The 25554-nt window shown below is 43.6% G+C and overlaps 1 protein-coding gene across 1 annotated transcript in view; it reads left to right on the top strand.

Moving 5' to 3' along the window:
• The window catches only part of EPB41L4B (erythrocyte membrane protein band 4.1 like 4B), a 222769-nt gene that overhangs the window by 77535 nt on the left and 119680 nt on the right, over positions 1-25554 (top strand). The window contains exon 3 of the mRNA XM_066588660.1: positions 807-849. Within this exon, the coding sequence (XP_066444757.1) occupies positions 807-849 (43 nt within the window). The remainder of the gene's footprint in view (positions 1-806; positions 850-25554) is intronic.

The following is a 25554-nucleotide window of genomic DNA, read 5'->3' as shown; positions in this document are numbered from 1 at the left end:
GGTTTTTGTTTCAATGCTAATATCCTTGCTTTCCCAGATCTTTTCCATTCCTTGCTTTGCATTCCTACCAAGTGTGAAGCGTCTCTTGATCTCGAGTCCAGATTGCCGCAATTGATTTTGGATCCAAGGAAGATGAAATCTTGGACCGTCTTGACTTCTTCGTTATTAATGTTCATGTTCACTGTACCGTTGCCTACCGCGCTAATGACTTGTTTTCTCGCTGTTGAGGTACAGTCCCATGCATTTGCTTTCCTTTTGCACTCGTTTGAAAGGGACCTGGCATACCTTATCCTTTTCCGCCAGCAGGGTGGTGGCATCTGCATATCGGAGGTTGGTGACATTTCTACCACCGATTTTTTACTCCGATTTCTAATTCATCCAAGTTGCATCGCCTCGCATCACTTCTGTGAAATTATGATCCTTCGGGGCTTGTTTCACGCACGTCGGAGGATCAGCGACTGTTTCCCATTGATATCAATGAGAAACATTGCATCGCACTTGCGTGCACATCGCTTGGCATGCGATGTGTTTGACTGTCATATTGAAAACAGGCGATGCATTCCAAAAGAACCAAAAAAATAGGACGTGCAGCGTTTATTTACTTCACAGCATGAGGGGGAAAAAAAATTGCTCCTGCGTAGGAAGGACTTCATTCAAAAGCGTGGAGTTCATAACTGCGTGCTTTTGATTCACTCTTGTGTGACTGTAGCCTTAAACCATGAACATAACACTCTAGTCGTTTGTATTGATGTAATGACTGGTCTTGCTCACACAATGGAAATAACTTGCCTTTTCTTTCCTTTTAGCATTGGCTGGACTATACAAAACTTATTAAGAAACAAATAAAAAGTAAGTACACTTGGCATTACACAGATAACGCAACCTTTTAAAGTTGTACAAACCCTCCGAGGAACGTCGCTCTTCTCTACTTGTAGACTTTGAATTTGTCCCGTAGATATATTTCGCGCATAATCTCATTCGCCTTAAGTCCATTGTTAACCCCTTGGTGATAGAACTAATTTCAGCCTTAAAGGGTTATTCCAGGGCTTTAAAAAAATGTTCCATGGACTGTCACGGACTCTCCACTTGAATCCCCAACAATCAATTGATTCCCAGGGCCACGGTCAGAGCATGAAGCAGAAAGCACGGACCTCTGGGAACGTGTTCTAGACATGCTCTATGACAGGTGCAGATGTCGTGCAGGGAGTTTGAGGAGGTCCGCTGTGATTATCACCTATTGTGACTCCTATGTTTATATACATATACGTGGAATGTTTCACGGTCCTTCTGCCTTTGAGGTTACTACTGAAGAGTTTTCTCAACAGAACAGGATGTTTCTGCCCATTACTAGGCACACAGCTCAATGTAAAACTGAAGGATTTAGGCCTCATGTCCACGGCTAAAATGTGATTTAAAATCCGCAGCGTGATCCGCGCCCCATAGGGATGCATTGGACACCCACAGGTAATTAAATACCTGCGGATGTGATTTTCCCCTGAGGCGCGGATTGCGTGTGCGGGAAAACACCCACGGCATGCTCCATTTTCAGTGCGGGTCTCCCGCGGGGACGGCTCCCTCAGGCTTCTATTGAAGCCTATGGAAGCTGTCCGGATCCGCGGTACACCCGCACCTGAATTTCTGCTCTCCAGCATGGTAGAGCAGGAGTTTAAAAAAAAACGAGCCGGGCTGAAGAAAGAAGATCCGGCCACGATGGAGGGAAGATTCGCAGCGTCCGGACAGGTAAGTTTAATCTTTTTAGCCTCATGACCACGGGGCAGGAGGGACCCGCTGCGGGATTCTGCATGAAGAATCCGCGGCGGGCCTGATTTTCCCCGTGGACATGAGGCGTTAAGCATTTTAAAAAATATAGATTGCGATGCTAAAAATAAAATCATGAAAAACTCCTGAATGTTTAACGTAAAAACTTCCTAGAGTCCGTTCTGTTCTGATCACACAGTCACTCTCTCTGAGGCAGGATGAACAATTAGAGATGCAAAGCTCTTACTAAATTTGGCTCCTCTTTGGGGAGTTCACGCCCCAGATAGAGTTCCATCTGTGGGGCCATGGGAGACTACGCCTCTTTCGTTCAGCTCTGTAACCCTGGAGAATATGCCAGCGTTACGGATGAGTTTGTAACCTGGATTATAAGTGGTAATGGAAGTAGAATGGTTGGAGGTATTCAGTCTCCTTGGCCCCTACCGCTAACCCTAGCCCTTGCACCATTAGACTTTTAGGATACCCTTTGGGATTAAACCCCGGAAGCAGAAGATATGGATTAACTCTTTCTAAAGCACATGCCCAGTTTCTCAAACAAGTATGACCTAGTAATAATTGAGATTTTTTTTCTTCAATAAACTTTTATTCAAAGTAACATTGTAGGTCTGATGTGATTCCAGAAAAGAATTGGCACGGTGTTAGTGGAGTCAGTCCGTAACATCTAGCCGTTAATTGTGCACTTACAATGGGGAGTACAAATTTCTAAGCAGCTTTGACACTCATTCTGTATATGGAGTAGCCAAAGACTCCAGGTGTTTTTGAACGAGCTCCAAGTGTTGTTTTTGATTGCAAATAGCTTTTCAGAGTAGCTATGTTCAGACACCATTTTTATAATGTGAGGGTGGGTACGTCTTCCGATCTCCAGTTTCTGGTTAGAGATGATTTGACTGATACAAGAATGTGCGGTGGGTTTTCTAAATTCTACTGTGATTGTTCTCAGTAGGAGAAACCAAGTAATCTTATAGATATGAGACCATGTGTCCTGTTGGGGGTTTCGTTCTATCCTGCCAGACCTGAAGGGGGTGCTGGGGTGCCTGAGCAGTGATTGGGTACAGGCCTGCTCTGAGTCGAAGTCTCTGGAGTTTCTTTTCCTTGTTCTTCGGCAGCACCGTAGTGTTGTGTAATAATGTTGCATTCTCCATTTCAAGTCCCCTGTAAGTGTGTTTGTATGTCCATAAGGGCCGTTTTCTAGATGATGTGGCTAAGGTGGTTCCGCAGTCTTTTTGAAGTCCTGTAGCAAAGACGTGCATAAGGGGTATTAAAAGTGTGCAGAGTAGGAATCCTTAGGCAGTCATTTTGGAATTAAATGGTTAAAAAGAATCTACTGGGGCTTCATCGATTCCCAACAGCAGTAGAGCTACTTGAGATGGTAGATTCAAACGTGACCCTGTTATCTTGGGGAGAGTGGAAAAAACGGAGTGCCATAATGAACTTATGAGGGGGCACTCCCGCCCTATGTGAAGTAAGGAGCCTGATGCCCCACAATTCCTCCAGCATGCCACTGACCATATTTGATTTTATTCTGTTCTGGTGGGGAATGAAGTACCATTTTTTTTCACCGCTTTATAGTGAGGCACTTAACAGATTGGAACTTTTGAGAGCTTTTCTGTGCCCATCTGAAAGTGTTCGGCCACTGTTGGGGAGAAAACGTCTTGCACATGTCCCTTTCCCAATTTAGTAGATGCACTTTTTTGAAGTTTCTCTTCTCAGCCTCTCTACCCTATGAGGATTTTATAAATGAAACACATTCCAATTGTGAGGGGTTTGGGCTTAGATTGGAAATTATGGAGATATGTTGGCAAAGACAAGTACTAATGGGAACTGGCTCTCAGCGTACCTTTTTAATCCGGATGTAGTTCAAAAAGCTTAGGCCTGGAAGGTCATATTTTTCTTTGTTTCTAAAGGAATTAGTTTGTATTTTGTCAGCAGGTCATTGATATCTGTAACTCCTCTGTCTCTCCACTCTGACGCAGAGTTCTGGAATAAGAAATATCAGTTTCTATTAGGAAGGGGAATTCTACCCTTGGCATGTGCATCTTGGACAGTTGTATAAGGTATAGCCATGCAGAAACTGTTGCTTCCATGGTGAGGCTCTTTGATACTGTTAGGGATTTGTCGTATGCGACTGCCATAAGAAGGGGGTGTAGAGATCGCCCCCTTAACATATGACTCTCTATTAGAGATGAGCGAGCGTACTCGGAAAAGCACTACTCACTCGAGTAATTTGCTTTATCCGAGTATCGCTGTGCTCGTCCCTGAAGATTCGGGTGCCGCTGCGGCTGACAGGTGAGTCGCAGCGGGGAGCAGGGGACAGCGGGCGGGAGAGAGGGAGAGAAAGATCTTACCTCCGTTCCTCCCCGCTCCCCCCTGCAGCTCCCCGCTCCGTGCCGGCACCCGAATCTTTAGACCCGAGCACAGCGATACTCAGATAAAGCCAACTACTCGAGCGAGTAGTGCTTTTCTGAGTACGCTCGCTCATCCCTACTCTCTATGTCCAGCCAGTTTGTAGCTTGTGAATGGAAACACCAGGTACGGGCCTGGCTAATTAAATTAGCTATGTAATAGGCCATGATATTTGGTACATCTATTCCTCTCCTCTCTCTCATGGCATACAAGATGGGGGCCGCAACCCTAGGTCTTTTATTGTTCCAAAAAAAATATCATCTGATGCTGAAGGGACCTCAGGTATTTCTTCGGGTATGGGATTGTCAAAGTATGAAATTATATATATATATAGATATATATATAATAGGATCTTTGGCAAAATCATCATTTTATAAATGACGATTCTTCCAAGCCATGACAGGTCTGAGCGGGCAAGGTCTCTCAGGTTTTTCTCCACAAGGAGTTTCATTATTGCAATAAACATGATAGCAGAGAGCGGGCAGCTCTGTCGCGTTATGTTGAAGGGGTTAGAGAGAACACCGTTGGACTACACTCTAGACGACAGCGCTGAGTATAGGGCTTGGATGGCTCTAAGAATTTGGCCCAAAGATCCTAATTTCTTCAGGACACAGAGAGCAAAGCCCTCAGTGTGTTCTATCCAACGCCTTCTCCGCATCCAGGGTTAGAAGCAGAGAAGGTGTTCCAAGCTCTCCCGCCCTGCAAATCAAATCAAACACCCTCCTGGTGCCATCTGAAGCTTGTCTACCCCCTAGGATAATTTGGAATAGGTTCCAGGCTATTTTTGCGTATAATTTTAGTTTCGCTATTCAACAGTGAGATAGGTCTAAAGTTGGCTGGTGTGGTACACTGGATTTATCATAATCTGTGCGCAATGGTGTGTTTCACTCATCCATTGCTCCACTCCATCTGCATTTGATTGCTCCGCCTTCCCTCCACTGAATCTGCTGTGATACCTTTAAATTTGTCCTAATCTGTGTGCAGTGGTATGTCCCATTGCTTCATATAAATTGAATTGACTCTATTTGTACTCCTCATTTGTATGTATTTTCCTCATCACCTCCCCCAAATAGTTTTCTCCCCGTCTCATCTTAGTGTTGCTGGACACAGTTTGTTTTTGTAAGCGGGCAATAAACACCCCCCCCCCCCCCATCTTGTTCATTAGCCATCTAAAGGGGGGTCAGCTGGTTGACTAGTGAAATGTAACAAGCCACTCCCAGCTGAAGTCCTGTAGCCAGAACTTTAAAGTCAGTTCTATCCTCTATGCCTCACCAGAGGCAGCCTCACCTGATGTCTCCAGCACTAAGTGTTTGACGCTGTTGAATGATGCAGTTATACAGAGCAGGAGACAGGTTACATGCACAACTGTCCAAAGCCTGGTGGAAAATACTCTCCTCTTTGCACTGATCTCCATCGCTATCCTCTTTTCAAGCCTTCACACTTTCTTCCAACGCCCAGCCCCAACAGACTCCATCCACATCAGCCCCTCTCTCCTCTCCTCACCTATGTATGGCTCCCATGCACTGTTCAACTTCCTAAGACGCCTTCAACCCCCTAATACTGCAAAGAAACACCTCAGACACCCACACAAATCCCCTAGCCATGTGCTCACCCTTGCTACTCTGCTACTCCTAGCTGCAGGGGACATCTCCCCCAACCCAGGCCCACCCCGTACTGTTCTCTACCAAAATGCCCCCCCTGCCCCATTCAAATGCGCCCTATGGAACTCCCAATCTGCGTGTAACAAAGTCCCAACTATCCATGACCTTTTCACCAGTAAACACTTGAACCTGCTCGCCCTCACGGAAACCTGGATACAGCAGTCCGATTCTACCTCCCCCACTGCATTGTCCTATGATGGCCTGCAGTTCTCCCACACCCCTAGATCGGATGACAGACGCAGTGGAGGAGTAGGCATCATCCTCTCCCCAAACTGTACCTTCCAGGTCATTCCATCAGCTCCCTCGCTTACCTTCCACTCCTTCGAAGTCCACACCCTGCGACTCTTCCGCCCACTGCCTCTGCGTGTCGCAGTTATTTACCGCCCCCCAGGTCCTACCCGCCTGTTCCTAGACCACTTTGCTGCCTGGCTCCCCCACTTCCTATCCTGTGAAATCCCAACCCTCATCCTTGGTGATTTCAACATTCCTACTAACGACTCTAGCTCCTCATCTGTCTCCCGGCTTTTAACACTTACCTCCTCCCTTGGCTTATCACTAATCTCTGACTCCCCCACTCACAGAGATGGTAACACTCTCGATTTAGTTTTCCTCCGTCTCTGCTCTGCTTCTCACTTTACTAACTCCCCACTTCCACTCTCAGATCACAACCTTCTCTCTTTCTCCATCAGGCACCCTAGCATCTCTCCTGACCCTCCTATCTATCGCACCTCTAGGAACCTCCAGTCTGTCCGCACTAAACAGTTTGCCGAAACTATTCAGTCCTCCCTATCCCCTATCTCTCGCCTCCCCTGCCCTAACCTGGCAGCCGAATACTACCACACTACCCTCAGCCGTGCCCTGGATGAAGTGGCACCGCCCCTGACCCGAGCCGTCAAACGCAGACCACGGCAACCCTGGCTCACGTCCCAAACGCGCTTCATCCGGCGGTGCTCTAGGTGCGCCGAGCGGCTGTGGCAAAAATCAAAGCTGCCAGCAGACTTCAAATTCATGCTTAAAACGTATAACCTAGCCCTTCACCATGCCAAACAAGTTTATTTCACCTCCCTTGTCTCCTCACTATCCCACAACCCCAAACAACTGTTTGAGACCTTTCACTCCCTTGTCAGCCCCAAGGAACAGGCCTCTGCAACAGACCTGACTGCTGGAGAACTAGCTGCCTATTTCAAAGAAAAAATCGACCACATTCGAAAAGAAATCTCTGAAAGCTGCATGGCTAGCCCTGATCCCAGTTTCATCAGCACTGCACCCAGCACCTACCCACTATCTACGCTAGAACCAACGACAGAGGAAGAAGTCTCCAGGCTCCTTTCCGCTGCCCGCCCTACCACCTGCGCTAGGGACCCTCTCCCCTCTCACCTCCTCGGCTCCCTTTCCCCAGCTCTCATTACTCACCTTACCACAATCTGCAACCTCTCCCTAACCTCTGGCACTTTCCCCTCCTCATTCAAACACTCCATTATATCCCCTCTGCTTAAAAAAACAACCCTGGACCCGACTAATGCTGCCAACTACCGACCCGTCTCAAACCTCCCCTTTATCTCCAAATTACTGGAACGCCTGGTCTACTCCCGCAAATGACCTGATGACTGCAAAGTCGAGAGGTGATTACTCCCTACTAATCCTCCTTGACCTGTCTGCTGCATTTGACACTGTCGACCATAATCTCCTTCTCACTATGCTCCACTCTATTGGTCTAAAGGATACTGCTCTCTCCTGGTTCTCCTCCTACCTCTCTGACCGCTCTTTCAGTGTTTCCTTTGCTGGTTCTATCTCTGCTCCACTTCCTCTCGTTGTCGGGGTACCCCAGGGCTCAGTCCTTGGTCCCCTTCTTTTCTCTATCTATACTGCCCCAATTGGACAAACCATCCACAGATTCGGCCTCCAATACCATCTCTATGCTGACGACACCCAACTATACACCTCCTCTCGTGAGATCTCTGGACCATTCCTCCAAAATATCACCGACTGTCTGTCCGCTGTCTCTAACACTATGTCCTCCCTTTTTCTCAAACTAAACCTCTCTAAAACTGACCTCCTTGTCTTTCCACCTTCTAACCGACCTCCCCTCAACATCTCCATTCCAGTGTCTGGCACCATCATAACCCCCAGACGGCATGCCCGATGCCTTGGGGTCACACTGGACTCTGACCTCTCCTTTGCTCCCCATATCCAATCTCTGGCCCAAACATGCCACATGCACCTCAGAAATATTGCTAAAATACGTCCGTTCCTAACCACGGACACGCTAAAGACGCTTGTGGTTGCGCTCATCCACTCCCGGCTTGACTACTGCAACTCGCTACTCATTGGCCTCCCCCGCACTAGACTCGCTCCACTCCATACTAAATGCAGGAGCTAGACTCATTTTTCTATCCAGTCGTTATTCAGACGCCTCTGCATTATGCCAGTCGCTGCATTGGCTGCCCATCCACTGCAGAACTAAATTTAAACTCCTCTACCTCACTCACAAAGCTCTGCATGGCGCTGCGCCACCATACATCGCCTCCCTACTGTCAGTATACCACCCAGCCCGCTCACTCCGATCGGCTAACACACTCAGACTAAACACCCCTGTAATACGAACCTCTCATGCTCGCCTACAGGACTTCACTAGAGCAGCACCCATCCTCTGGAATGCTCTACCCCAAGGCATCCGGACAATTCCCGATGCACGAAATTTCAGATGTGCCTTAAAAACGCACCTCTTCAGGGAAGCATACCAAATCTCCTGATCTAGTCCCTCGCCCCTCCCTATGGTGCCCCACCCTATGGTGCCCCACCCTGTTTGCCTTTTGATAAATGATCTGTACATAAAATTTCCTATTGCCTGTGTTCCCCAACCCCTGCACCTCCTGTACCACCCCCAACCCATTTGTGTCTAACCCAATGTATCTCACATTGTAATTGTTGTAATTGTTGTATTGTTTTGCATTTATCCATGCCTGAAAGCGCTGCGGAAAAAGTTGGCGCTATACAAATAAAGATTATTATTATTATTATTATTCCTCCTCTAGGGATTGTGGCAATGGTTGGAGCATTTCTTGTGGGAGGGAACGCTTTGATACTGCTGCATTAAAAACTTTTGTTACCCGCGGGGCATGCAAGGGTCGACACATTCGGTATTATTAGATGGAGTACCCGTCTGGGCCTGGAGTCTTATTTTGTTTTTAAGCTTAGGATTGTGTCCAAAATCTCACTGTAAGATATGGGGGCGTTTTAATATAACTGTACTGCGTCCAGTGCAGGAAGGTGCATTTTAGATAAAGTCCATGATCAATTCCTCTGACGGTTTGGAGGTTTGGGAGTCCTCTCTCAAATTAGACTTTCCCACTTCGTCCATCCTGACAGCACACATGGAGCTTGCCCTTTGACCTCATTGGGACAGGAAGAGGGTAGTTTAAAAGGCCGCCTCCCACCGCTATTCTCCAGTGTTCTTCCTGTCCCAACGGGACACGGGGAGAGTTCCGTGGTGCCGAAGATGGGTTGCCTTATTGGGATTTGGCAGATCGCTTACGCCACCGCCCCGCAAATGTCGTAAATCCCTGTGGGGGGAAATCCGGTGGTTTCCTGCTCAGGGGAGCAGAAGATCCCTCCACAAATGCCAGGCATCCCTGCGGAGGAGGCAAAAAAAGAAAAGCAGGAGTCTGGCTTCTGCTGCTGCTGTAAGCTCAGACATCCCCCTGGTAAGTCTTTCTTACCCTGTCGGGATGTCACACTGGGCCGCGTCTTCTGAAGTGACTGGCTGTCACTTACCGCTGTCCGGACAGTGGTTGCTTGCGGCTGGGTGCGGCCGCGAGTGGCCACATTGGAGGACTGGTGACGCGCCCCTTCGGCTGGTGACGCGGCCGCGCTCGCTGATGACGCGCTGCGTTGGGCGGGGATGTGGCCGCGCTCGCTGATGACGTGCCGCGTCAGCTGGTGATGCGCGCGCGTCGCAGGTGACGTCAAATGCCAGGAACGCGCCTGGAGGCGCCAAATTCAAAAATAAAAGCGTCCCATTCCCCTTGCAGCTCACCCTTTTGGGAAAACTGTACAAGCTTCTTACTACAACCTCTACGGAAAGGTGGAAAGCATGGAAGGAGAAAGGGGAAGTGCAGCAAGCGTGAGTAGTCCACTTGGACAAAAAAACTCTTGTGTAAACTGCACTATTATCCTCCAATTTAATAGCGTCGCCTGCATTTCCATTGCAGGAGGATGCATCCAAAAAAATGGAATATAAAAGAAGGCTCAGGAAGTACGCATTATGCGCCAAAAAACTGGAGGAAAATGCGAAAAAACTTGCATGTGTTGAGTTCACATCTAAAATTTGTTAGAGGAACAACAATCTTTAATGGAAGTTGTCCGCCTGATGGTGCCGGAGGAAGTCCAGGCAATTAAAATAGATACTGCTTCTCAACCTAAGCCCGGGTCGACTAGGACTGCAAAAAGGGCTCGAACGCAGGTCCTGGTTTCTTCGGACTCCAATGAGTCAGACTTGGAAATGTCTGAAGGGGAAATTTCAGACTTGTCCACGCCAGTCCTCTTAGGGGATAATGAGAAAAAGTATTAGTTTTCAAACTGTGACTTAGAAGAACTAATAACAGCAGTTCGTAATACAATGGAAGTGTCAGACGTCCAACAACTCGGGTCCATTCAGGACGAGATGTTTGGCGGGCTGAGAACAAGATGGCGCAAGTGTTTTACCGTTAATCAAACACTAAAACAACTGGTGGAAGATGAATGGGAAAAGGCAGAGGACCGGTTGTCTATGTCTAAAGACTTCAAGGACAGGCTCCTGTTCCCCACTGACAAAACTGAATTATGGAACACAGTTCCGAAAGTCGACATTCAAGTCGCTAAATTAATTAAAAAGACAACACTCCCATTTGAGGATGCTTCTCAGCTTAAGGATCCCATGGACCGAAAGGTGGATGGGCTCCTCAAGCGTGGTTGGGAGACTACAGCTAACATGATAGACGCTAGCATAGCGGCTACTTCAGTCACTTGTTCCATGTACATATGGTTGTCACAATTCTAATCACATTTGACGCAGAAAACTTCAAGAGAAGATTTAGCAGAATGCATTCCCTTGTTAAAAAAACAACAAAAACTACAGGCTTTTTGGCCGATGCTTCGGCCGAATCAGTCCGGTTTTCAGCAAAAAATGCAGCGTTATGCAATGCTGTTAGGCGTGTGCTGTGGCTCCGAGCATGGCCGGGTGACACCGCTTCAAAAAACAAGTTGTGCTTAATTCCCTTCCAAGGGGAATACCTATTTCGTCTTGTGCTGGATAAAATTCTAGAAAAGGCACCCTCACCTACAATGTCTATCGAAAAGGATATTTACGTGGGCAGAGGAGAATGTAAGATCCCTGTTGGTGGTGCATCTCAAGGGCTTTCTAAACGTGGTCATGGATTATCTAAGCTGGGAGGAAATAAATCTGGGAAATTGATCCCTGAATACGGACGTATTCCAGTCTCTAACAGCCCGGTGGGGCTTCCCGCAAGTGGACTTGTTTGCAAACAAAAACAATGCAAAGTGCCCAAAATGTTATTACCTGAACATCAGAGAAAGACCAATAGCACTGGACGCTTTGTCCCAAAATTGGGAGATGGATCTGGCCTATGCCTTTCCTCCTCTTCCTCCGATAACTCGAGTTCTGAGGAAAATCCGCAACAGCCAAACAAGGGTTATTCTGATAGCACCGGCATGGCCAAAAAGACCCTGGTACCCGCTGTTAAAGTCTCTGCTCATAGATACTTCAATTGCACTTCCCCTGAGGCAGGACCTTCTGTCCCAAGGTCCCATCTTCTGTCAGGAGATTCACCATCTGAAGCTGACGGCCTGGCTCTTGAGTGCCGTAGGCTGAGGAAGCAAGGATTACCAGACAAGGTAATTGAAACGCTTCTTAAAAGTCGGAAAGTATCCACCTCAAAAATATATTCCAAAGTCTGGAAAAAATTATCACATTGGTATAGATCTCAGGTTCCGGACACGGATAAACCTGACCTATCAAAAATTTTAGAATTTTTGCAGGATGGTCTGGACATGGGTCTTAGTCCTAGAACTCTAAGAGTTCAGGTTGCAGCTCTGAGTTTGGTAGTTGATCGCCAGTTGAGCAAAAATAAATGGATTCGTAGATTTTTTTCAGGGGGCCGGCAGACTTAAACCTTTCGTCAGGAAGTCTATTCTGGCCTGGGATCTCAATCTAGTTCTGGATAGCCTATGCCAACATCCATTTGAACCAATTGAGTCTATCCCCCTTAGAAATCTGTCAATCAAAGTGGCCTTTTTGACTGCCATAACTGCTAGAAGGGTTAGTGAACTTCTGGCCCTATCCTGTAGAGAACCCTATTTAAGAATCTTGGATGACAGGATAATTTTGACACTCGATCCAAATTTTTCCCAAATGTCGTGTCTAGTTTTCACATGGAACAGGAAATTGTCCTGCTCTTCTTTTGCCAAAACTTCAAAAATTCTAGAGAACAGCGCATGCATAGCCTGGATGTCAGGCGAGCGGTAATAACTTATCTACAAGTTTCACAAAGTTTCAGGGATTCAGATAGGTTATTCCTCCAGTTTCAGGGTAGAAACAAAGGAAAGGCAGCCACGAAAGAAACAATTGCTAGATGGTTAAGATTAGCCATACAGGAAGCTTGCAAAGCAAAAAATCTGGCAGTTCCAGAAGGAATAGGGGTCCCTTCAACAAGGGCTCTTGCTTTTTCTTGGGCCGAGCGCAGGGAGGCCTCAACCGAGCAGCTATGTAAGGCCGCTACCTGGTCTAGCATCCACACCTTCACCAAGCATTACTGTTTGGACCTTCAGTCTGAGAGGGAGCTGGCCTTTGGACGGAAGGTCCTTCAGGCTTTTGCCCCCCCCCCCCCTCCTGATGTGTCCATAATAACCTGGTATTGCCTCCATGTGTGCCTTCAGGATGGACGTAGTGGGAGGAGGGGAATTATTCTTACGATGGTTCCTTTTCCATGAGTCCATCATGACGGCACATACTTCCCACCCTATTGTGATTACTGTTGTGTAATGTTCAGTACACTTGTTTGTTTTACAGTAATAATAAAAGGATTTGGCTGCATAAATTTTGTGATGATTGAAAAGTCACTGGAGAATAGCATTGGGAGGCTTCCTTTTAAACGCTCCTCTTCCTGTCCCAACAAGGTCAAGGGGCAACCTCCATATGTGACGTCAGGATGGACTCATGGAGAAGGAACTATCGGTAAGAATAATTCCCCTTTTTTCATAGAATCGTTTGAAGTTCTCAGTTCTCTTTCTTAGGTGACATATTTTATGGTTATTTTTTGGATCTAACAGAAAGGGTATCTTAGATTTGACTCACTTTTGCTTTTTGTTGGCCATAAGTTTACTAAATCTATTGTTTGTCATATAGTAAGTGGCTTTTAGATATTTTAGGTGTTTGTCATGCTCCACTACCAGCAGATCTCTGTTGGTGCCTCTTTCTGAACCGCTCAGAGTTTAACGGCTCGGTAGGGCTGGTACTTTATCTCCTAGTTCTCTTATTTCTGTTAGTAAGGATTAACGAGCCCTCTCCTTCTCCTTCTTCTCTTGTTTAAATTGAGACCCTAATTGGAACAGGGTTCCTCTCACCACAGGCTTATGAGGTTCCACAAAGTAAAAGGACTCAGATCTGGGGTGTCCTTTATAGAGAATTCTTCTTTAATAGCGGTTTGTATTTTCTCCCCGTACTTGAAAATTTTCATTAATAAGATGTTATTTCGCCATGAACTTGGCGCAGGGATCTTTGCTGAAATACATTCATTCAGGAGTGCCGGGGCATGGTCCGTCTTAGATGCAACTCCTATCTCAGCCTTCCGGACCCTCAGAAGAAGCAAGAAATAGGTTAGGAACAGGTCTATCTTAGAAAAAGATGTGTCTGGGAGAATAGTAGGAATATTCTCTTGCATTGGCCTTTAAACACGGAACTGTGTCCTGGAGTTCTTGTGAAGCCACGAGGAGAGGGAGGGAATGCCTGACCTGCTCTTATTGCTCATATCTACTTTGGGGTCTGACATGATATTGAAGTCCCTGCCTATTACTAATTAACCGTTTATGACTTTCTCATGATTTTATTAAGGAAGCTGATTTGGGAGGCATTGGGTACATATGTTACATAAAGTTAGTAACATTCCAGATTTATACAATGTATCTGCTACCCTCGTCTATTAGTGAATTTATCAAATCCAAGGAACCACAGTGTAACGCTGAGGAGGCAAAAAGGCTATATGGGGGTAGGCGCTACTTTACAAAGTCTATTGTGACTAATTTAATCTATAAATGAGGAAATTCACTTAGTTGGAGAGAGGTCCCCTGGAAAAGAGACCCCTCAAGCAGACCTGTCAGTCAGTATGGATAGTGGAGGTGAACACCTTAACAAGCAGATTCCAGAGGGGTCCCCATCCAACAGTGATGTCATTCTTCATTCCAGTTGTTCTGGATTTGTTTGTTTGTTTTTCTGTGTTGTTTTTGGCAAATCTTTTTTTGGAAAGAAAGAGGACTGACCCATACTGCGACACTTCTCTGCGCACAGTGGCGCCTTTCTCAAGCTTACTCGCTGTTCATCTGCATATTCAATATATAGTCCTTGCATAACCGTATTATTGCTTACCGGGCTGTCCGACGTCAGACCGCCACATCAGCGGGTTGCACACTGATGTTCTCAGTATAAAGAATTACAAATTTATATATAGTAACAATTTGCATAATAACTATATATGGATGCTATATATAGGGTAAAAGTTTGATACCTGAAATCAGATCACAATGATGCTCTCGTATCTATATTATACACACACAAAAATATTAATTTTCTCCGTCACTATTAAAATGTGACACATTCGACCTATAAGCAGAATATTTTCAACCAGATTGGATGTATGAAGCCTTTTTGTTTTCCTATTTAGAATCTAGAGACATTGGCGTTCTAAATGGTGGATGAAGGAGAATTTCAGGGGAGGAGCTTGTAATTGCTGGGCGCGCTGCTTGTGTAGGGCGTGAGTCCAGAAGACAACTCTTGTGGAAGACTGACCGGCTAGGCTACTTCTGCAACTTGCATTCCCCACTGCTGTAGAAGTTTCTAACCATCTTCTGGCTTGTGTATGACGCGGTTACATCCGTTTTTTGCTATTAATTTTGTCGCGTAACCCCATATATATGCAATTTTGCTTTCTCTTAGAATAGCAGTAATGGGGAACATTTTTCTCCTGGCTTGTGTTACTTTGGATTCTCACAACAGTGTCTCTAGGTAATTTTTCAGATCTCAGTTTTGAGCGTGGCAGTCTGTGCACTCGATCTATAATTCTTTCTTCTTGGGAGAAGTTGGCGAGGAGGTTAGCCAATTGGTTTTTTACGTATGCTACCTGTTCCCAATGTATAACAGAATCTGCCACTCCTCGAATTTTAATGTTATTACAATGATTCTGGTCTTCCAGATCAGCAAGCTTGGTTTTAATGGATTCTACTAGTGTGTAGTGAGTGTCTACCAGGTTGTTGTGTGAACCTGCTACTTCCTCTTTTATTTTCTAGGTGATTGACTCTTTCTCCTAGTTCCAAAATAGATCATTTTGTATTGCCCTATTTCTTTAATGAAGAGTTCAGATGCGGCTTGATCTCTACTTGCTACTCTTAGAATGGGGTCTTCTTGTGAATCTTGATGGGTAGGAGGGATAGAGGTGCCAGTTAGAACAAGGCACAGATGCACTGTCATTTGTTAGGGTGCTGCAATCTTGTTGAGCTTGCTTGTTGGAGTCCCTGTCTGACACCGCTATTCCCCTACTTCCGCTCCGCTCCTCTGTCATTTCTCATGGGGCCTATCTGCAACTTTGCTGCTTCTCCTCCTGCCGCCCGTGCCAGATAGAAGTCCGTCAGATGGTTCTCCTGCTCATCCTGGGGTAAATGACAGACTACACAGGTCTGCAAAAAAAACTTTTTTTTAAATTGTTTTGATTTTGTTAAATCATCTTTATGTAGTTTTTTGCACAGATTTCAAAAATGACATGGGTTTTTTCTATCACTTGAGGCTTGCCTACAAAATAAAGTTGAAGTATTTGAAAAAAAATACAAAAGACGGAAATTTTTTTATTTGTTTTTATATTTTAACATGAAGTAAAAGCAAAAAAAAACAAACAACAATACCTAGCTAAAATAAGCATAATAGTGATACACATGTGTTGCAAAGTTATTATAAGTCTTTGTAAAAACGTTTTCTTTTTCCATCAAAGCTTCTTTTGGTACTTTTTCGGCTGTTCTTGTGAATCTTCCCTTTTTAACATCCAACAGTAGTGTGCCATCATGTTGACATTCCATCGACCTTGGTATCTGCGCTCCATTTCTTTTAGATCTTGATGGAAACGTTCTCCTTGTTCCTCACTTACAGCCCCAAGATTTTCTGGAAAGTAGTCCAGATGTGAGTGAAGGAAATGGACTTTGACACTCATGTTGCAGCCCAAGATTTTGTAGTTTTGTAACAATTCAGCAACCAAAGTTTTGTAGTTTGGGTCTTTTTTATTTCCAAGAAAGCCTGTTACAACAAGTTTAAATGAATTCCAGGCATTTTTTTCTTCCATTTCCATTTTAGTGACAGATTTCATCTTTTAAAAGTTTTCTTATGTCAGGCCCAACAAAGACTCCCTCTTTCAGCTTAGCATCTGATAGACCAGGAAACTGTTCACAAAGATACTTGAAACACTCTCCTTCTTTGTGTAATGCTTTCACAAACTGTTTCATTAGTCCCAATTTGATATGAAGTGGTGGAAGTAAGATATTTTTAGGATCCACTAAACTTTGTCTTTCAACATTTTTAACTCCAGGAATAAGAGCCTTTCTGATTGGCCAGGTCTGCTTGACATAGTGTTGTTTCCTGTCACGGCTATCCCATTCACAGAGGAAACATGGAAACTTTGTGTAACCACTTTGTTGACCTAGTAACATGGAAATAACTTTCAAATCCCCACAAATGGTCCATTTATGGTCAGAGTAGCTGAGCTTATTAAGAACAAACCTAAGATTTTCGTAGCATTCTTTCAAATGGACTGAGTGTCCAACAGGCACAGAAGCATATTGGTTACCATTGTGAAGTACGGCTTTCAAACTCCTTTTTGACGAATCTATGAAAAGTCTCCATTCCTCTGGGTCATACGTTATGTTGAACATTTCCAAGATTCCAGGTACATTGTTGCAGAAAACTAGTTCACCCTCTTGTGTAAAAAAGGGACAAATTCCTTTTCTCTAAGTCGGTACCATGAAAATGAAACACCGGAGGCTAACATATGTCTTTCTTTAAGTCTAGACCCTAACACTTCCGCTGAATCCTTTGGTAGGCCCAGATCTCGTACTAAATCGTTCAAGTCTGATTGAGAGAAAAGTTCAGGGTCATTGGTACCTGGATCATAGCTGTCATCATTATCGCTGCTACTATGTGACATTTGGTCTAAATCGTCTAAAATATTGTCCAGGGTATCCGGAGGTGAAGGAATAGGCAAGTCAGGTCCATGAGGAACAGGGCAAATAGCCGAACGTATGTTGGTTGGGTATGAAATGTCCTTCCTGTTTTTTAAATTGAAACCTTGCAGTGAACAAGAAGAAAAATAACAGTCATCACTGTGATTTTTAGGCTCTCTCCAAACCATGGGTACTCCAAAACGAAATGATTTCTTCTTACCTTGAAACCATTGTCTCAGTTCTTCAACACACACAGAACACACTATATGGGGAGCCCAAGATTTATCTTGGTCCCCTAATTTCATACCAAAGTATGCAAAATACACCTTCTGAACAAAATTAGAAATGTTCCTTTGTTGCTTCTTGACGGTATAAGACCCACAAATATAACAGTTGGAGAGTTGACACATCTTCTAGTAGCCATTTCTTCTAAATACCATATCACCAAACTGTTTGATGCGTACACCACAGTGGCTGGCTCCACACTGAGTCACTGACTGCAGTCAAGGTCACGCCTAGCAAACAGTTTAGATTCGTTGTCCTACGCGTACCGAACCTGAAAAACCCTGAAAATAAGAAAATTTCAGTTGAAATTTGTGACTTATCTAGGGGTGATGGAATTTTTTCACTATTTTTACCGTAATCAGCACAAAAAATACTGTTAAACCCACTAATTAAATATACTACAATTTTTTCATCGCAGACCTGTGCTATTCCTTGCCTTTAAGGCTCCTCTGGTGGGTCGCTTTTCCTTCGCTTTGGGCTTGTTTTGCAGAGCTCAGAGCCGTGCGCTCTCTTCACCATCCAGGACTTGCCCCCATTATGGAAGATTTTAACTATCCAAACATCCTGCTGACAACTAAATCTTGCAAAAGTTAGAAGACAAAAAGGGATCTGCTACCTTGGACCTAATTCTTACCAACAAGGAGGAAATGGTTGAGGAAGTAATGGTGGCTGGGACCTTAGGAGGCAGTGATCATGATATCCTTGGATGTTGGATAACAAGGGGAGGAAGACCTGAGAAAACTCAGACCTCAAGGTTGGATTTCAGAAAGGCAGATTTCAATGAACTCAGAAAGAGGAGAGGAAGAATCCAATGGCTGGATGTTCTTAAGGACAGAAATGTCCAAGAAGGTTGGAAATATTGTGAAATTAGATTCTCAAAGCACAACCGTTACCAATCCCTAAAAAAAGGAAGAATGGGAAGCATTTAAAGAGACCAGGATGGATGAACACAGAACTTGCACACATGTTAAAGAGGAAGAAAAATATGTTTATCAAATGGAAAGAGGGGGAATATCTAAAGAAGAATATAATGGGGTCTGCAGAAACTGTAGGGCAAGTGTCAGAAAAGCTAGAGTTTAATAATGAATTGAGGCTTGCAACAGAGGCCAAAAGCAATAAAAAAAAGGATTTGGAGGTTTGCTATAGGATGCTTACAGAATGAAAATGGTGAATTGGTTAAAAATGATGAGAAGGACGAACTTTTAAATTCCTATTTTGTATCTGTTTTCTCTCAGAAAGTAAATGTAACATCAACTGATCTTCCCTGTGTTATTGGGGGAATACAAGAATGCAGGCTATCTGTAAGCAGAGATGGTGAGGGAAAACTTAGCTATGACGGCAGCAGGAGAAATTCTAAATTGCAAATTATCTTTACTTTATATTCCTTGAGTCTTTGGAGGGCTGTGAGATTTTAAGTGGAGAAAGGAAGGTTTCTCACTGGACTCATTACATGAAAGCTGCTGATGAATATGGAGTGACTAAATCTGACTCAAGTTAGTTCCATTGGGGATAGTTAGTAAAGGAGCTGACTAGGGTTAATTGCGCAATCCTTGCTGCTCTATAGTATTTTTCAAAAAATTTAGGACAGATAATCCCCTCTCCTCATTTTTTTGTGAATATATATCACTGATATAGAGATACAACTAAAATAAAAAAAAATATTTTTGCACAGTGAATAAATCCCAAAGTGAAATGGGGATAGGTAATGTGTGAAAGAGGTGAAGTAAGTGGGGCAGTACAGCCATCTTTATAGCTCTGATTTTCCAAATCCACAAGTAATACTGAAAATTCCATTTGGAGAAATCTGTTTTGTAAAGTTTAAGTAATTTTAAAGACTATAGTTTGCCAATGGTGTCTGGGCAGAGATGCCCAAATAAGGGAGCTATCTAGTAGGAGATTAGAAGCCAAAATTAATAAAGATTAGTTTTTGAATTGGGGCAGGGGTTTTACAAAAACTACCGCCAATTTTTAGTTTGATTTATTTGAAGACCATGTACCAAAGAGAATTTATCTAAAACAGAAAACCGGTTAGGAAGGGAGGTTAGGTCTGGTCAGGGTAACTAATAGATCATTCATCAGCAAATTAACTTTGTACATGGTCGTTGCTATAGGGACCCCTATGATATCTGGAAACTGCCTAATAAGGATAGCGAGGGACTCCAGAAACATGGAAGTTGCAGGTGAGAGGGTACAGCCTTGTCCATTGCCTTTTTCTATGTGGATGGATCGAGGGTAGGTTAAGATATGCCACAGGAATAGAGAACGCTAAGTGATTCAAGAAACTGGCCAGAAAGTCCCATTTTTATTTAAAGTTGTGAACATATAAGCCCAAGAAACTGTATTAAAAGCTATTTTGATATCTAAGGTAAGTGAGGAGATAGGTGAAGATATAGTGTTGGCCCAGTAAATAAGTAGCACTTTTCTAATATCAAGAGCTTATAGACCCGGAAAGAGACCTAATGGATCATTATGAATCAGGCTAGATGATAATACATTGAGGTGTTTTGCTAATATAGATCACTGTTGATAAAGTAAATTAGTCGGTAATTAGCTGGTTGGGAAGGGTCTTTGATCAAGTTTTGGAATGACAGTGAACAGGTGAACAGGTGGTTAAGAAATTAGCCTCTGAAGTAAGCTTGGGGAGGGTAACCTGGTTGAGAAAACCAGCCATGGCTTGTGAGCGGCTCAGCATATAGAGTAGAATACAATTTCTGAAAGATGTAATAAATCTTGGAGTGTGAAGAGGTCAGTCTGGGTCTGACCTGGATACCATGCACCTGATGGTCTGTAAATAACGCAACATCAGTGCCAATCCTCTGTCCGGTATATTAGCCCATTTATAATATGTACATGGAGGGATTGTGTTGATGGACAATGGTGACCCTAGTGAGTTTACTTTCTAATGTAATTTGTAACATGGCACATTCATGTCTTTCCTTCGAAGCAATGCTAATCAGTTAGGCTTTAATGAAAACTGTATAAGTAATCCAAATGAGGCCCGGGTCACCATCCTCTGTGCCGGTTTTCTGAAAATAGTTAGAAATATCCCCTGAAATTTGCTGCTGCACAACTGGGTTAATGAGAATGGATTCATTCAACTGCCACATAAACGGAGTGGAGTAGTGCCCAATGTCATGGTCAGACCATGCACAATGAACGCGGCGTGCGTAAAGCAAATTATGAAGAATACTGGAATTGCTCGACATCCAATCTATTCTGTGCAATAATGGTGGGAGAGTGAAAAATAGGAGTAACCTTTTGAGAGTCCCATTGTGCTCCTCCATACAGCTGACAGACGAGGGACGAAACGCTGATAAGAGAAAACGTTTTTGACTAGCAGTGCATCAAGAGGTGCAGGGTGCGACGGTTCTAATTTACTATTGAGTACAAAGTTAAATTCACCAAATCAAATTGATAAGAAAAACACATAGATAACATAGATATGGAATGAAACAAATCTTTTGATCATACAGTGAGCTTTCCAAAATAATATCGAAGGATGGAGTGACTCCTATTAACAATGTGATCCTAATATTGAGATTAGCTTTTTGTAGAATAGTTACTAGGGAGCTGGCAGTTCAATTACTGTCCCCATAGGTTAAAGGGCATAGAAAAGCTTTAGTTGTGCAATTCACCCATGTACATAGTAATATAGTATGTAAGGCCGAAAAAATATGTCCATCCAGTTCAGCCTATTACCCCCAATGTTGATCCAGAGGAAGACAAAAAAACACTAATAATGTAGAAGACCATTTTCCCCATTTAAGGGAAGAAAATTACTTCCTGACCCCAGCCTGGCAATTGGAATAACAACCCTTTTGAAGTTATTAATGATTCTATCATATATAATATTGTATCACTCAAGACAAGCATCCAGGCCCTTCTTGAGCGCGTTTCCTCAGGAGAGAGTTCCATAGTCTCACTGCTCTTGCAGCAAAAAAAACCCTTCTCTGTTGGTGTTGACACCTTTCCAATGTAAGAGTGTCACTTGTTACTGTCTCAGTTCTGTGTATAAATAGATGATGGGAGAGATCTCTGTACTGACCCCTGATATAGCTATACATAGTTATTAGAGCCCCCCCCCTCCCCCTGTTACAGTCCTGGGTATAATAGATGATGGGAGAGATCTCTGTACTGACTCCTGATATAGCTATACATTGTTATTAGAGCGCCCCCCTGTTACAGTCCTGGATATAATAGATGATGGGAGAGATCTCTGTACTGACCTCTAATATATTATACATAGTTATTAGAGCCCCCCCCCCCTCCCTTGTTACAGTCCTGGGTATATGGTGTTTCCCTGAAAATAAGACCATATCGTATATTAATTTTTCCCCTAAAAGAGGCACAGGGTCTTCTTTTCGGGGGGTGTCTTATTCTCACCTACTGATCCCTGATATCTATACATAGTTATTACAGCTGTCTTGTTACAGTCCTTGGTATAATAGATGATGGGAGAGATCTCTGTACTGACCCCTGATATATCTATACATAGTTATTAGATCGCCCCCTTGTTACAGTCCTGGGTATAATAGATGATGGCAGAGATCTCTGTACTGACCCCTGATATAGCCATACATAGTTATTAGAGCGCCCCCTTGTTACAGTCCCGGGTATAATAGGTAATTGGAGAGATCTCTGTGTCCTCTAATATATATATATATATATATATATATATATATATATATATATATATATATATATATATATATATATATATATATATATATTAGAGAGCCCCCTCGTTACAGTCCTGGATAGAATAGATGATTGGAGAGATCTCTGTAGTACCCCTGGTATATTATACATAGTTATTAGAGCGCCCCCTTGTTACAGTCTTTGGTATAATAGATGATGGGAGAGATCTCTGTACTGCCCCCTGATATATCTATACATAGTTATTAGAGTGCCCCCTGTTACAGTCCTGGGTATAATAGATGATGGGAGAGATCTCTGTACTGACCCCTAATATATTATACATAGTTATTAGAGCGCCCCCTTGTTACAGTCCTAGGTATAATACATGATGGGAGAGATCTCTGTACTGACCCCTGATTTATCTATACATAGTTTTTTTTTGTTGTTTGTTTTACTTTATTTGTCAAAAAATTTGCGCAGTACAGAATAAAGAAAGTTTTGTTAGGTACAAATCAAGTAATATGCAAAGTTACACTCTGTACTTTAGTTAATAGTACAAATGGTAAAATTGTTTCTGAAGAATATGTTAACAGTTGCGACAATAACAACCATGAACCGTCTATGCTGGTTATTTTGATATATTGTGAAACGCAGAATAGATAGTATATAGAAAGGAGAGGGGAGGGAAAAAGAGGGGGAGGGGAGAAAAAAAAAGAGGGGGGGCGGGAGGGAATGGACTAGAAGTCAGAGTTCAATCTACAGACAAGGTAGAGTGAGCGTCAAGCAAGAAACCCCACACCTCCTGAAATTTGCCCGGGCATCCTCTATTCTGGTAAATGATTTTCTCATAGGAAATTACAGTGTTTACCATCCGAATCCAGTGTGGGATTGAGGGAGGCTCCGCAGCCATTCATTGTGTAGCTACCACTTTACGCGCTAAGAATAGTGTTTTTTTAAGAAAAATACGGGTATATTTTGACCATAACTCCTCTTCTAGTAAGCCAAATAATATCTTGGAATCTAGAATTATATTGAAAGTGGGTAGTAAAAGTGAGTTTGTAAAGGTAACAGTTTTGGACCAAAATTCATTAACAGAAGGACAATCCCAAATCAAATGCCAATGGTTTGCTCCCGGTTGACAACATCTATGACAAGAATTTAAAGGGGTGTTGCCCATTTTATATAAGCGATTAGGAGTAAGATATGCTTGATGTATTATGTAAAGCTGGATCAGTTTATTTACGGCAGGGGAAACTGAAAGATGGGAATCCATGATGTCCAGCCATTCCTCAGGTGTTAGAGATGGGATAGACCGTTTCCATTTATCATAGACAGGGAGTGGGTTAAGGCCTGTCTTTGCCAAAAGAAGATGCGTATAAAGCACTGAAATTAGCCCCCTAGGGCTTTGAGATTTAAGGACACCGATTGTGGGGAACTTTGAAATCCGGGTAGAGTGGGGGGAAATTGGGAATTTAATGTATGTCTTACTTGAAAAAATCTAAATAGTTTGAGTTGTGGGGTCTGCAACATTTCACGCAATTGGGTGAATTTAGGAAGTGTCCCATTCATGTATATGTCTCCCAGTGAGACAACCCCCAGGGTCATCCAATATTGGGGGTCTGGAACCGACTGTAAGGCTGTTAGACCGGGGTTGTTCCAAAGGGGGAGGTCAGACCTCACATCCTCATATCGCTGAAGAGACTTAACCTCCTTCCACACACATAGGGTGAGTTTGTGAAGTGGTAGTACATCAGAGTAATTAGTACATTCTGGAAATTCTAAGTAGTTTAGTAAGTTGCCACCTTTTACTTGTTTTGCAAGGTGTTGGTCCGCTATGGGCATCTCCTGGTCCAAAACCCATGGCCGGATATTTCGCAACTGTCCAGCCAGATAGTATAACTGTAGGTCTGGAAGGGCCATTCCGGCTTGGTCTTTAGGTCTTTGTAATGATGAAAGACTTAATTTAGAGCGGGAGGAGCCCCATATAAATGATATAATGAGGGAATTAAAGGATTGGAAAATATGTTTGGGAATACTCATTGGCATATGTTGTAACACATATAGACATTTGGGCTGAACAGGCATTTTGACAAGATTTATATGTCCAGCCACCGAACGCGGTAGTTTAGACAATCGTTTGAGTTTGTGTCTTTATACTTTCTAATAGTGGGTTAATATTATCCTCCAAGGCATTACAGCAGTCTCGGGACATATACACCCCCAAGTATTTGAATGTGGAGACCGCGACCAATCCATATCTAGAGACACAGGGATCATTTTTTGGGTTGAGGCCCGTATATAGAATTGTGTCTTTAGACCAGTTAACATGCAATCCAGAAAAATGGGAGAATTTGTCTATATAGATCATTGCTTGGGAAAAGGAAATTTCGGGGTGTGATAAAAAAAATAATAAAAATTGTATCGTCCGCATACAGACCCACCTTACTCTCAAGTCCCCCCCAGCTGATACCAGTTACATTAGGGGCACATCTCAAGCGAATCGCCAGCGCTTCTATGGCTATGGCGAACAAGGCCAGGGACAACGGGCAACCTTGACGGGTGCCCCTTTCAAGCCGGAACTCAGCAGACAGGATGCCATTTACTATCACATTGGCGCTCGGGGACTTATATATGGTTTTAACCCATTGCATAAATCGGGGGCCAAACCCAAACCGGACAAGGCAGGCTTCCAAAAAAAACCATTCCAGAGAATCGAAGGCTTTCATCATATCCAATGATACAAGAGCCCAGGGCATATTGTGTTGTCTGCCTAATTGGATGGCCGTTTGAACTTGCGTATATTGATCGTTGCAGATTTCCCCGGGATAAAACCAGTCTGGTCAGGGTGTATGATTGATAGAATTACCTGGTTCAGCCTGGTAGCCAGGATTTTGGTTAGGATTTTATAGTCTGCGTTTACCAGCGAGATGGGAAGATAAGGATCCCACGGATTGTAGTTCTTATCAGGTTTCAGTATGACTATGATGGACGCTTTATAAAAAGAGGGCGGGAGGGACTTATCTAGTTGGGCTTGATGTAGTGTCTCATACAATTGCGGGGTTAGTTGTTCATTATATTGCCGGTATATCTCTATTGGGAGGCCATCTGGACCGGGGGATTTATTAAGCGCCATATCTTTGAATGTTTGTTGGATTTCATCTAAGGTGATTGGAGCTTCTAAAAACTCCACTTGCTCCGTAGAAAGTGTTGGAAAGGTCAGGTCTCGCAAATAATTGAGGACATCTAGTGTGGTATTTTTAGTAGGAGAGCTATAAAGGTTAGCATAGAACTCCTTTAAAGCAATCTGTAATGGATTGCGCAT

Source organism: Eleutherodactylus coqui, unplaced genomic scaffold (genome assembly GCF_035609145.1).
Source record: "Eleutherodactylus coqui strain aEleCoq1 unplaced genomic scaffold, aEleCoq1.hap1 HAP1_SCAFFOLD_71, whole genome shotgun sequence".
NCBI classification, from domain to species: domain Eukaryota; kingdom Metazoa; phylum Chordata; class Amphibia; order Anura; family Eleutherodactylidae; genus Eleutherodactylus; species Eleutherodactylus coqui.
The sequence above is the reverse complement of the archived record's forward strand: the minus strand, read 5'-3'. Positions and strand labels throughout refer to the sequence as shown.